The following is a 13,160-nucleotide window of genomic DNA, read 5'->3' as shown; positions in this document are numbered from 1 at the left end:
AACTCCTCATGCTGGTCACTAGTTTTGGTTTCGGGCCGGGTACGGGAAACTAACCCTCCCCTCAGTGGGGAGGCCTCGACCTCGACACTTATGTCATAAATAGCAGCCATTAGGCGAGGTCGGATTTGTTGACTGCTGCTGCAGGGTGATCGGGACGGGGTCCTTGATGCTATGGTCGTGTGGTCGGATTCTGACCAATACAGTTAGTCCCTCTGTTCGTCGGGGTCGTATCTTACCGGCCTCGGCAGACGGATAATGTTTGCGGCGTAATCGTGGAGGGAGTCAGATCCGCGTGTTTTTCTTCGGTCGCGTTATAAATTTCGAAACTGCGCGGAGGCGTCTCTTTAATGCTTCTTATGCCGTCATGATGGTTACGAAACCGAAGAGCCGGTTAAACGAAACGTAGCTTTGTATCGGTGGTCACAGCGGCCCACGTTCCCGAGAAGCTGAATCGTTTCGTGCCCGGCCGGGTTCTGGCGGTGACCGTTGGTTTTTGCGCCCCGGAGAATTTGTGTCTTATAAATTGAAGGGATTTGTCACTCGTTTCTCACACTTTATTGCTTATCTTCGAGAGAATTCCCAGAATATCTCCCTTTCTATCAGCTTGAGTTTTTCTTGACTCCTTTGCTCGCGGTAATCTTGAGCTTTCTCGCTTCTTCGTCAAAGTTCCTCCCTCCTCTTCTTGTGAGTTAAAAAAGACAGGAACTTCTTCTTTCGGTAGACTTTCGGCTATCTCTCCGGCGCCAGGGACCCTGCTCCGGCAGACGGAGACGTGGACCCGATGGAGTGCGAAGATGTTCCTTCGATCGAGGAAATTTTATCCCGCCCGGGGAAGGCAGTGGTGGATTTCAGCGCCGATGGTGGTGCGGAGCAGGTAAATATTCCTCCTCTCATAGGGGAGATCAGAATAGCAGATTTAAGGGCACGATGGGGTATTTCCGGTTATGTCGAGATGGTGCCGGCGAAGAGAGAAGATAGGGTCCAGATCGACCGTCCCGGGTTCTGCTCATTCTATGCTTACCCCTTCCTGGTGGGGTACACACTTCCGCTTCCAATGTTGGTGGTCGACTTCTGCCGTTATTATGAGGTGTGTCCTGCCCAACTCTCTCCTTACCTCTACAAGTTGTTCCTCATGTTTATCAAGTAAACTGAGCTAGCCGGGCGGGAGGTCACTCTGAGACACGTGCTCAGCCTGTTCGCCCCTCAAAAGATTCGCGGCACTATGATCCATGCGCGTCCCCGAGGGTCGAAAGGTTTAGTGGTCAAGATGGACGACAGGACCAATCGCCATTTTTTCGATAACTTTTTCTATGTGCGGACCGAGCATCTCGTAGCGGATCCGATCGGGTTTCCAGAAGTGTGGAATTTTGCCCGTAAGTCTTCATCCTCGACTAGTAGACTACCCACTTTGGCCTCGTTTTCTTTATATCTCATGTAAATATTGATCTATTTCGATGCTTTGCAGCCGAGAAGTTACCCCCGCCTCCTCGAGGAGATCCGAGAATGGGTCGAGGCCGTTCTTCCTCATACGGCGGGAGTTCGTACATGGTCGACATTCCATCTGAGATTCGGACGTCGGCCCCTCACAGGTGAGATAGCGCCCTTATTTTTTACCCGTTCTCTTTCGTTTCGATCTTACCTTCCGAGTATTCTTTATCGTGGCCAGGGAGGGTTCGCAGAGTCAGGGCTCCTCAGCTAGCCTTCCGTCGCCCGTCCGCGTCCGCTCGTATCAGTACGGTACCTACAGCTCGTCCGTCGAGGGTGGCGTCGGTAGAATCTGTGGCCTTGGCCACTCCGACCCGGACTGTATCTCCGGAAGAGGGCCGGTTTGGTACCGTCCGTCCTCAGAACGACTCGCCATCAGCCGGGGAGGAAGAAGGGTCGACAAAGAGGCGGAGGGTAGGGTTTGAGACGGTCCCTCCGGCGGTGATCAACTTGGATTCACCCCCAGAGAACCCAGAGGAAGGAGTTGTTGCGACGTCTACCGCTGAGGGGGAGCAGGTGGTCGTGGTTGTTCCCACCAGTCAGAGCCAGGAGAAATCTGCTGGTGTAGAGACCCAATCAGGAGTCCCCGCTGTTTGTGACGCAGGACCTTTCATTGTGGCGGAGAATCGGGCCCCTGATGCTGCCGTCGTGTCCTAGAGTGCGCCGTTGCCACCCTCTGCAGGTCGCGCCGCACCTTCAGCAGCTGAGAGGGGGAAGGGAGTAGTGATCGACGAATACGAGTCCGAGTCTGACTTGGACCCTGATGACGTCCGGATGTTCGAGGAGGGCATTACTCGCTCGGTGGTCAATGCGGAGGGGTCGGCTCGCCTTGTTGAGATCCCCTCGGATGTGAACCTGTTGACACAAGGAGGCAACTTGGTGCCACAATTCATCTTGTTGTGTTCGGAGGCCGAAAATGAGTCCCTGAGGAATGTTTCGGATGTCGAGGTAATGGACGAAGTAGCTGTGATGGGCTTACGGGTATGTTATATCTGATTTCGATTTGTTTCTCCGTCGTTGCAGAATGAGCGTTAGTTTAACTACTTTCTTGTTTTGCAGACGTACATGTTGGAGGTAGAAAATATTCGCAGGGCCAATGTCCGATCGAGGATCTTCTTGCAGATGCTAGAAAAATACTGTCATTATCGAGATAGGTGCCGTGAGTTGCACGAACGATTAAGGGCTGATCCCCGCAATCGGGCTTTGGGCGAGGAGTTGGAGAAGAAGGACCAGGAGCTAATGCAGGCGCTCCACAGCAAGAGCGAGCTCGAAGAGCAAATCCGCCTCAAGGACGAGGAGCTCGAGGTAGGCAAAGGGGTCGCTGCGGAATGCGAGCACCTGCAGAGCAAGTTACGGGCAATGCAGTTGGAAATGGAGTAGAGCCAGGCTAGAACAGCGGAGATGAACGCCGAATGGAGCGGGAAGTTGGCTATGCTGGAAAGCACGATTGCTGATTTGAAGCGTATGGAGAGGGCAACGTTGGATGCTTCGACGAGGGAAGCGGCCTTGGAGGCGGCAATTCGTGTGCATGAATCCGAGCGGGAGTCGGAGAGAGCTACTGCGGCCCTTAAGGAGGCGAGGCTCGAGGAGCGGATTGGCGCGGCTGACATGGAGGCCTTAGCCTTGTCAGATCGGGTTGCGGCCCTGGAGGAGGAGAATCAGCGGTTGAGGGTCCATGCTGGATCATCCCGTGTCGTTGTTCCCCGCCAGGCTCATGAACTCTGGGTTTACGCCGAAGCTCAACGTGATATTTTCAAGAACTTGTGGGAGGTGGGCACCGTGACTGAGGCAGCTTTCGAGGAGGCGCACTAGAAGGCTCGTGAGGCTCGAACCAACTGTGGATATGATATGGCGACACCCGAAGTTGATGGGGACGCCAGTGGTGATGATGATAACGACGGCGTTGGCGCCGTGTGAGAGAAAATCGTATTTAGTTGTTTGTTGTCTCTTTTCTTTCCTCTTTTTTTTATTGGCTGGCATAGATCAGATGTAAGCGGCAATAGCCCGTACTTCCGACTTCGTGAATAAAGAATTCTTCTTCGCTTCTTGCTTTATATTTTTCTCTGGTGACTTACGATCTATTCGCGGGTTGGGGGCTCGTCAGATGAGTCCGCATTCCCCTTATGTGATGAAAGTTTCTGGTCGTAGGTTTCATTGTGAACCTTTCGAGAGGATAGCTCGTCTGGGTTTGAGCGAGGTCGAACCTGTCGCTCCTTGAGGGCATTCAGTCAGTCCGAATCCCTGTTCGAGCGAGGTCGAACTGTCGAGTTTTGACGGCGAGGGCGCAACCTGAGTCCCAGTTCGAGCGAGGTCGAACTGTCGAGTTTTGATGGCGAAGGCGCAGCCTGAGTCCCAGTTCGAGCGAGGTCGAATTGTCGAGTTTTGATGGCGAAGGCACTTGGCTTGAGTCCCAGTTCGAACGAGGTCGAACTGTCGAGTTTTGATGGCGTAGGCACTTAGCCTAAGTCCCAGTTCGAACGAGGTCGAACTGTCGAGTTTTGACGGCGAAGGCACTTATCCTGAGTCCCAGTTCGAGCGAGGTCGAACTGTCAAGTTTTGATAGCGAAGGCACTTAGCCTGAGTCCCAGTTCGAGCGAGGTCAAACTGTCGAGTTTTAATGGCGAAGGCACTCAGCCTGAGTCCCAGTTCGAACGAGGTCGAACTATCGAGTTTTGATGGCGAAGGCACTTAGCTTGAGTCCCAGTTCGAGCGAGGTCGAACTATCGAGTTTTGATGGCGAAGGCACTTAGCCTGAGTCCCAGTTCGAACGAGGTCGAACTGTCGAGTTTTGATGGCGAAGGCACTTAGCCTGAGTCCCAGTTCGAGCGAGGTCGAACTATCGAGTTTTGATGGCGAAGGCACTTAGCCTGAGTCCTAGTTCGAGCATGGTCGAACTATCGAGTTTTGATAGCGAAGGCACTTAGCCTGAGTCCCAGTTCGAGCGAGGTCGAACTGTCGAGTTTTGATGGCGAAGGCACTTAGCCTGAGTCCCAGTTCGAACGAGGTCGAACTGTCGAGTTTTGATGGCGAAGGCACTTAGCCTGAGTCCCAGTTCGAACAAGGTCGAACTGTCGAGTTTTGATGGCGAAGGCACTTAGCCTGAGTCCTAGTTCGAGCGAGGTCGAACTATCGAGTTTTGATGGCGAAGGCACTTAGCCTGAGTCCCAGTTCGAACGAGGTCGAACTGTCGAGTTTTGATGGCGAAGGCACTTAGCCTGAGTCTCAATTCGAGCGAGGTCGAACTATCGAGTTTTGATGGCGAAGGCACTTAGCCTGAGTCCCAGTTCGAGCGAGGTCGAACTATCGAGTTTTGATGGCGAAGGCACTTAGCTTGAGTCCCAGTTCGAACAAGGTCGAACTGTCAAGTTTTGATGGCGAAGGCACTTAGCCTGAGTCCCAGTTCGAACGCAGCCGAACTATCGAGTTTTGATGGCGAAGGCACTTAGCCTGAGTCCCAGTTCGTTTCATCGATGGTTCGATGCCTTGGGCATTAAGCGTTGGCTTCATTTCGGCCTGCGGGTGTATATTGTGCCCATGCTATGATTGTTCGCTTGACCGTGGCACTCAGGTTGCTTCAAGGCGATTTTCGGTTCCTCGTTTAAAACGTCTCTGCGCTGGTTTCCGGCCCAATACAGTATTGGTGGATTGGGGGGGGTGGGGGGTTGTCACAACCCGGATTTCCCACCATCGGGAGTCGTGATGGCGCCTACTATTGGAGCTAGGCAAGCCAAACATTCCAACATTTTCGGATAACAACATAACAATTATAAAGTAATGAGTCTTTAAATAAATGCGGAAGTCTTTTAAAACATAAATAACTGAAAACCCAAAATGCGGAAGTCTAATATTTCACTACCCAAGACTGCAGTCGCTGTCTCACGAACCACTAAAGAGTGCTACAAACAAGTCTGGATAGAAAAATACATAATGTCTGTCTCGGTACAATAAAAACAAACAGAAAATATGGAAAGGGACTTCGGCCTGCGAACGCCAGCTAGGCTACCTCGTAAGTCCCTGGACTGAAGAGGGCTCCCGATCAACTACTGCTGTGGTCCAAGAGCTGCTTCGGTACCGTAATCTGTGCAAAAAGCACAGAAGTGTAGCATCAGCACAACCGACCCCATGTGCTGGCAAGTGCCTGGCCTAACCCCGGCGAAGTAGTGACGAGGCTAGACAGGACTACCAAGTCAACCTGTGCAGTTCAATATATATATATGCAATAAAGGAAAGTATACCGAAATTAAACAGTTAACTAGGGAGGGAAGCATGCTATGGGGGAGTACAAACCGGATATAAAGTCATCAACTTAAGTAAGAAATTGGGCAATAACAATAATTAACAAAAACAGGAGAATCAACAGTTGCACGGCATCAACCTTCGTGCTTTTACTCTCATTCTCACCAAAAACAATCAAATAGAATGCACGGCATCACCTTTCGTGCTTTTCCTCACATAACTCTCATTTCATGGCACGGAATGACCCTTCGTGCAAATATAATCAAAACATGGCACGGAATGACCCTTCGTGCAAATATAATCAACATAGCACGGAATGACCCTTCGTGCATTATCACTCTTCCTCACCCAAACATCAATCACAACCAAACGGGCGAGGGAATAAGCAAATAATAAGAAATGTCCCGGCAAGGGAAAACACAATTAAACAGCTAAATCCCGGCAAGGGAGTAACAACAACAACTTTTACATCCCGGCAAGGGAGATAATCAATATACTAACACCATCCCGGCAAGGGATTGATCATATCTCTTTCCATTTCTTTCATTTCTTACTCCATAGTATTTTTATTGTTCGAGCCAACGCTCCAAAGAATTTACAATTCATAACCAATCCTCAAACCCTTCACATTATGTAGAATTCATCAATTAGCATAGAAGAGTCTCAAAAATATCAGAAATACGTGCAAACAAGGATCCACGGTCATGCTAGACACTGGTGTATAGATACTCGTCACCATGCCTATACACCGTACTCGATCATTTAGCAATTAGCAATTAATAACTCTCTAGTCCTATTCCCTCAAGCCAAAGTTAGATCAAACACTTACCTCGGTCCAAAGAATAGCAATCAACTCTCCAATACCGCCTTTCCTCTAAAATCGGACTTCGAAACAATGGTATCTAGGCATAATTAATTCTATAATATCAATTAGGGCTCAACAGCATAATCCCATAGCCTAGAAATAAGTTTTCTAACGTTCTTCCAAAAATACCAAAATTCGACACCGGACCCACATGGTCCAAACACGAGGCTCGGACCAAAACCTAGTCACCCATAATCCCACGAGTTCAAATATATAATTTGTTTTAAGATTCGACCCCAAATTGAGGTTGACTCACCCAAAATTTCCAAAACCCTAACTCTACCCAAAACCCTTAATTTCTACTTTGAATTCATGATTTAGGGCTAGAAAATTAGTGATTAGATGAAGAAATTAAGAGAGAATGAAGTTAAGAACACTTACCTAAGAAGCTATGGAGGAAAAGGCTCTTCAAAATCGTCTATGGGGTGTTAGGGAGAAGAGTTCGTGCGGAAAAATGAGGAAAATCCCGAAGCTACTGTTTCTGTAATTTTAACAAAATCACTGGGCGTTTTTGACCTTCGCGTTCGCGACAGGGGTGACGCGTTCGCGAAGAAAGAGGACTGGGAACATCGCGTTCGCGGAAGACTTATCGCGAACGCGTAGAAGGGGGAAAGGCTGGGTCCAGGACTTGCACTATGCGAACGCGAGTTGGGGTACGCGAACGCGATGAAGAAGAGGCTGTTACTACGCGAACGCGAGGACTAGTCCGCGAACGCGATGAAGGGAAGGCTAAGGCTATGCGAACGCGAGCTGAAAGACGCGATCGCGAAGAAGGAAAGCACTGTGTAAAAATTGCAGGAAATCTGCTACTTTTTCTAAGTTCAAAAATACCCCGAACACCTTCGAAAATACTCCCGAGCCCTCGGGGCTCCCAACAAATCACACACACTAACTCAACAACATCCTAAGAACTTACTCGAGCGATCAAATCGCCAAAACAACATCAAAATCAATGAATCAAACCTCAAAATCATCATTTTTCATTCTAACTTCACAAACTTCAACTTTAGATATTTAGGTCCGAAACACACCAAATGACGTCCGTTTTCGACCAAACTTTACAGAAAGCGCATAACACCTGTACCGGGCGTCGGAACCAAAATACGAGCCCGATACCATAGTCTTTTAATCAATTTTTATTTTCATTTTTCTTACTAATTTCAGAAAAACAATTTAAACAGAAAAATTCTTTTCCCGGGCTCTAGACCTCGGAATTCGACTCCGGGCATATTCCCGAGTCCCATATTTTTCTACGGACCCTCCGGGACCGTCAAATCACGGGTCCGGGTCCGTTTACCAAAAATGTTGACCGAAGTCAACTTTAATCATTTTAAAGCCACATTTTGAAATTTTTTATAGAATTTTACATATAATCTTTTCGGCTACGCGCCCGAACTGCGCATGCAAATCGAGGCAACTAAAGGTGAGGTTTTCAAGGCCTCAGAAGCACGGAAAAAGAGACAAATCAGGTGATGACCCTTTGGGTCGTCACAGGGGTGCTCCATTCTTTTGCCCGGCGCTCGGGAGGAAAAGGGGGAGCGCTTTGCATCACTTCTTTCCTCGCTCGGGCTGTTCGAGGCCAACAGGGCGGAAGATTTCTGGCTCCTGTTGGGGCGTTCGATTCTTCTCTTTTTTTTTGTTTGATGCGCTTCCATTGACTCTGGTTTGAGCCGAATTTTTTCTTGGTGTTCCTTTTTCTTCGATCCAGGAAGAACTAAGTATTTTCACTAGGAAATCCCCACAGACGGCGCTAAATTGTTTGACCCAAAAGTAAGTTAATACTTTCTAAGCAAATGAATCAATGTAGATGAAGGGGTAAATCGTAGTCAACATTAATTGATACTGGATCGAAGAACACAATCATACAGATAAAAGAATCAATTAAAACGACACCTGGAAGACTTTTATTGGTTATACAAATTCGGCCTGCCTCTCCTTGAAGTGGTTCAGGAGATTACAATCAAATTCTTTTTTTTCTCCTTGGAGGTGGAATCTCATTTCCTAAGATTGTTTCCTCTGCTTGTCTTGCTTGGAGGCCCCCCCCCCCTCCCCTTTAAGGGGTTCTTCTTCCTTCTATTTATAGCCCAAAACTTCTCATGCTGGTCACATTTTGTTTGGGCCGGGTCGGGGAAATAACCTCCCCTCATGGGAAGGCCTCGACCTTGACACTTATGTCATAAATAGCAGCCATTAGGCGAGGTCGGATTTGTTGACTGCTGCTGCAGGGTGATCGGGACGGGATCCTTGATGCTATGGTCGTGTGATCGGATTCTGACCAATACAATTACATATCCCAAAGAAAGAAAAAGAAAACAAAAAACACATATAAAATTGCGTGATAAAGAATAAGGATATCACTATCAGAGAGGGTTGAGTTTCTTGTCTGGAATCATAAGAAATGCCTTGCTAATACCCCCATCACGTTTTAAGAATTTGAGATAGCCCAAGCATTCATTTATTGCTGTCCAAGAATTTATTGCTTTTGGCTGTTATAAAACGGTACATATCAACGTTAACCTTTCATATTTCCAATTGAAATATGAACAAAACAAATACTCCATAAATTTACTCTAGCTAGAAATACAAAGAGCACCGAAGTTCCTAAAGAATACGAAGTACATTAAAAATTAAGGTTTGATTTAGTTAACAGAATTATAAGTCTTCGTAATAAACTATTAATAGGAATTTAAAAGTACTACTTTGATGAATATTTAAAAAGAAAGTCAGCTTTATGTTTTGAACAAAATGATGGAATGATTATTAATTTACTTCCATCCTAACTATCACCATATACCATTAATTCTGTAGGTCTATATACAATTGAGTTTCAGAAAAGAGGACTGCCTCACGCACATATACTGCTCTTCTTGCATCCCACATTAAAGAGTCCCTCCATAGACCATATTGATAAATTAATAGCAGCAGAAATACCTGATCTGGAGGTTGATCCTGACGGTTATAATGCCGTCAAGAACTTCATGATGCACGGACCTTGTGGAGAACTCAATCGCCATTGCCCATGTATGAAGCAAGGAAAGTGTACCAAGCATTTTCCAAAAAAATTCAACGATCGAACAACTTTTGATGCAGATGGATTTCCAATTTATAAGAGAAGGAACACAGGTACTCAGGTCAAGAAAAATGGTGTCTTATTAGACAACAGATATGTCGTACCTTACAATAGGAATTTGATTGTCAAATTTGATGCACATATAAATGTTGAGCCATGCAATTACTCAAGGTTGGTGAAGTACCTGTTCAAATATGTCAATAAAGGATCCGATAGAGCAACAACAACTGCAGAATATACAGATACCGGTGTAGAAATTGATGAGATTAAAAGATATCTAGACTGCAGATACATATCAGCTACAGAAGCTTGCTGGAGGATCTTTAAATTTGGCATACATCACAGAGAGCCAGCAGTTGAGCGATTGCCATTTCATTTAGAGGGACAAAATTTAATAATATTCGAAGAAGAAAGGCGAGCAGAAAGTGTTCTTAGTACACCCGGCATAGAAGTAACAAAATTCACGGAATGGTTTGAGGCAAACAAAAAATACACTGAGGCACGAGATCTCACATATTCTGATTTTCCTACACATTTTGTCTGGAATTCAAGAGACAAAACTTGGACCAAAAGGAGAAATGGCAACGTAGTTGGTAGAATTTACTTTGCACATCCTGCAAGTGGAGAACGTTTTTACATGAGGATGCTGCTTAATTTTGTCAAAGGATGCACTTCATTTGAAAGCATCAGAAGAATAAATGGAGTAACGCATGACAATTATAAAGATGCATGCTACGCTTTAGGATTACTAGAAGATGATAAAGAGTGGAATGATTGCTTGGCTGAGGCTGCACTTTGGGCAACAGGAAACGAGTTGAGAAATCTCTTTGTGACGATACTTATTCACTGTCAGGTAACTGATTGTAGAAAAATTTGGAAGACCAACTTTGAGATTTTATCAGAAGATATAATATCATTACAGAGAAAGAGATTTCGATTGAAAGATTTACAGTTGACAAAAAAACAACTTGAAGCATATACATTATTTGAGATTGAAAGCATCCTATTGAAGATGGGAAAAAGTTTGAAAGACATAGATGGAATGCCACTCCCAGATTCAGCTTTACTAAATAATGCGGGAAATCGTCTTATCAACGAGGAGCTAGAGTATGACAAAGATGCTCTAAAGATAGTGCATGACCAATCATTCGCTCTGTTAAATGCTTGCCAAAAGTTAGCGTATGAAGCAATAATAAATTCAGTTGAGAAGGAAGAAGGCCGTTCATTTTTTATAACTGGACATGGTGGTACTGGGAAGACATTTCTATGGAATACAATAACAGCGAAGATAAGATCACAATCAAGAATAGTTCTCCCTGTTGCTACTTCTGGAATAGCTGCTTTGTTATTACCAAATGGTAGGATAGCTCATTCACGGTTTCATATTCCTTTGGATGTTAGCTCAGAGTCAACTTGTGAGATAAAACAAGGCAGTCAGTTAGCTGAACTTCTCTTGAAAACTTCCTTGATCATTTGGTATGAAGCGCCAATGGCAAATAAATTTTGTTTTGAAGCCTTAGACAAAACCTTGAGAGATATCCTCCGAGTGAGGTATGAAAATAGCTCTGACAAACTTTTTGGAGGCCTTACAATTGTATTTGGTGGTGATTTCCGTCAAATACTATCAGTAATTCCAAAGGGTACACGAGCTGATATTGTTGATGCGTCACTAAACTCCTCTTACTTGTGGCCATTTTTCACAATTTATGAGTTGAAGCAAAATATGCGTCTCTATAGTGGAAGAGTAAGTGATTCTGAGGCTGCTAAAATATCGACTTTCGACAAATGGTTGCTACAAATTGGAGATGGCTCATTTTACGATGATATTAATAAGGAGCTTATTAAATTACCTCCTAATGTATGTATCAAACCATCCAACGATCCAATCGGATCAATTGTCGAGGTAGTTTACCCATCCCTCTTGCAGAAGTACAATGACCCAACATATTTGAAAGAAAGAGCAATATTAACGCCAAAAAATGAAATGGTTCATGAGTTGAATGATATAATTATGCAAATGCTACCAGGTGAAGGAAGAACATATTTTAGCTCAGACAATGTGTGTAAAGCAAGCGTGAATACTAATGATGAAGATCTGTTGTACCCTACTGAATTTTTGAACAGCTTACGGTTCCCTGGCATCCCTAATCATGATGTACATTTAAAAGTAGGTACCCCACTTATGCTTCTCAGAAACCTAAACCAAAGTGAAGGCCTATGCAATGGAACAAGATTGATCATCATGCATCTCAGTAAATGGTCCGTCAGCGCAAACATCATTTCTGGAAAAAACATTGGCTCGAGAGTCACAATCCCAAGAATAATTATGTCACCTAATGATTCAAAGTGGCCATTCAAGCTTAAGAGACGACAACTTCCTTTAGCGGTATGTTTTGCCATGACAATCAATAAAAGTCAAGGACAATCCCTAAACCATGTTGGATAGTACCTTCCGAAACAAGTATTCACCCATGGACAATTATATGTAGCTGTCTCCAGAGTAACAACAAGACAAGGATTAACCATACTAAATGCTGACAACGACATAGAAGACCTTGTGTTCATTAAAAATATTGTTTACAAAGAAGTTTTCCAAAATATATGTCCTACTATTGCAATAAACACGAGGTATTTTTTTCTACCATTAAGGACGTTCATAATTGTGTAGTTTTTTTTAAAAATTAATTAATTATGATCATTTCTCATCTTCTCTGGCAGCTGAAACTTCAGGACCAGCCTCACCTTGCGATGGTTGGCTATATTGATTGAGGAAAGGACAGGCTCGAACACCCAAACTTCCGCATTTTGACTGGGCTGGGTATGTTTGATATGATTCTTACTCTTAGCTAATGAATTTCTACTTACCTCTTTGATGTTACTTATAACAATTTGTTATGCATAATATTATGAGCTAGACTTCAATTCTCTAAAAAATTTACTACACACTCTTTCTACTCTGTCTTAGTTTGCTTCTAAATTTGTTCATTACACTAATCTAATTTTTGAGAAAACAAGGAGTAAAAAAACCAACAGCTATGGAGATGAGGAAAGAATCCAGGCAGAAGAAGCAACAACAGACCTTACTCTCCTCAACTAAGGCAAAACATACTGATGGTAGTTTAGTTAAAATAATGCCATTGTCTATCTTTTTACATCTCAATTTGTTGATTCCTTTTGTTGTTTATTATATTCTTTTAGGATGATGCAACTGGTACTGATGGAAAAGAGGTTAAACTCAAAAGTTAAGACGGATTATACAGTAAAATTGACTGCACAAATTGAAATGGTAAGATTTGCTGGTAATGCTCCTTGCTTAGGTGTTAATAACTCTTCCATTTCCTTGGTTATCTGAAATAATTCCTTTTTCACTCACCCGTCATTCCTGTTGCCTCAGTCCTAACTATTTGTGACTTGACGTGCAGTCTTCAAATCTGACGGTTGTTCCGCAATAGTGGAAAGCATACACAAGTCTGATTACCACACAATATATTATACTATTGGTGC

General features: G+C 44.6%; 1 protein-coding gene across 1 annotated transcript; it reads left to right on the top strand.

Annotated features, from left to right (window-relative positions):
- Positions 1-2,886: 2,886 nt before the first annotated feature.
- Positions 2,887-12,902, top strand: LOC109220120. The gene is made up of 3 exons (XM_019384586.1): positions 2,887-3,255; positions 9,418-12,042; positions 12,855-12,902. Exons 1-3 carry the CDS (start codon positions 2,887-2,889, stop codon positions 12,900-12,902), a joined length of 3,042 nt encoding a protein of 1,013 aa, XP_019240131.1.
- Positions 12,903-13,160: the final 258 nt, after the last annotated feature.

Source organism: Nicotiana attenuata, unplaced genomic scaffold, assembly GCF_001879085.1.
Source record: "Nicotiana attenuata strain UT unplaced genomic scaffold, NIATTr2, whole genome shotgun sequence".
Taxonomy (NCBI): domain Eukaryota; kingdom Viridiplantae; phylum Streptophyta; class Magnoliopsida; order Solanales; family Solanaceae; genus Nicotiana; species Nicotiana attenuata.
Note: the sequence above shows the minus strand (reverse complement) of the source record. Positions and strands in the feature narration are given on the sequence as shown.

Bases quoted from the DNA above. Each gene is read 5' to 3' on its own strand.
- LOC109220120 (XM_019384586.1), top strand. From the start codon at position 2,887: ATGAACGCCGAATGGAGCGGGAAGTTGGCTATGCTGGAAAGCACGATT. The intron at 3,256-9,417 runs GTGGGCACCGTG...ATTGAGTTTCAG, and splicing joins TTTTCAAGAACTTGTGGGAG to AAAAGAGGACTGCCTCACGC. The intron at 12,043-12,854 runs GTATGTTTTGCC...ATATTCTTTTAG, and splicing joins GACGACAACTTCCTTTAGCG to GATGATGCAACTGGTACTGA.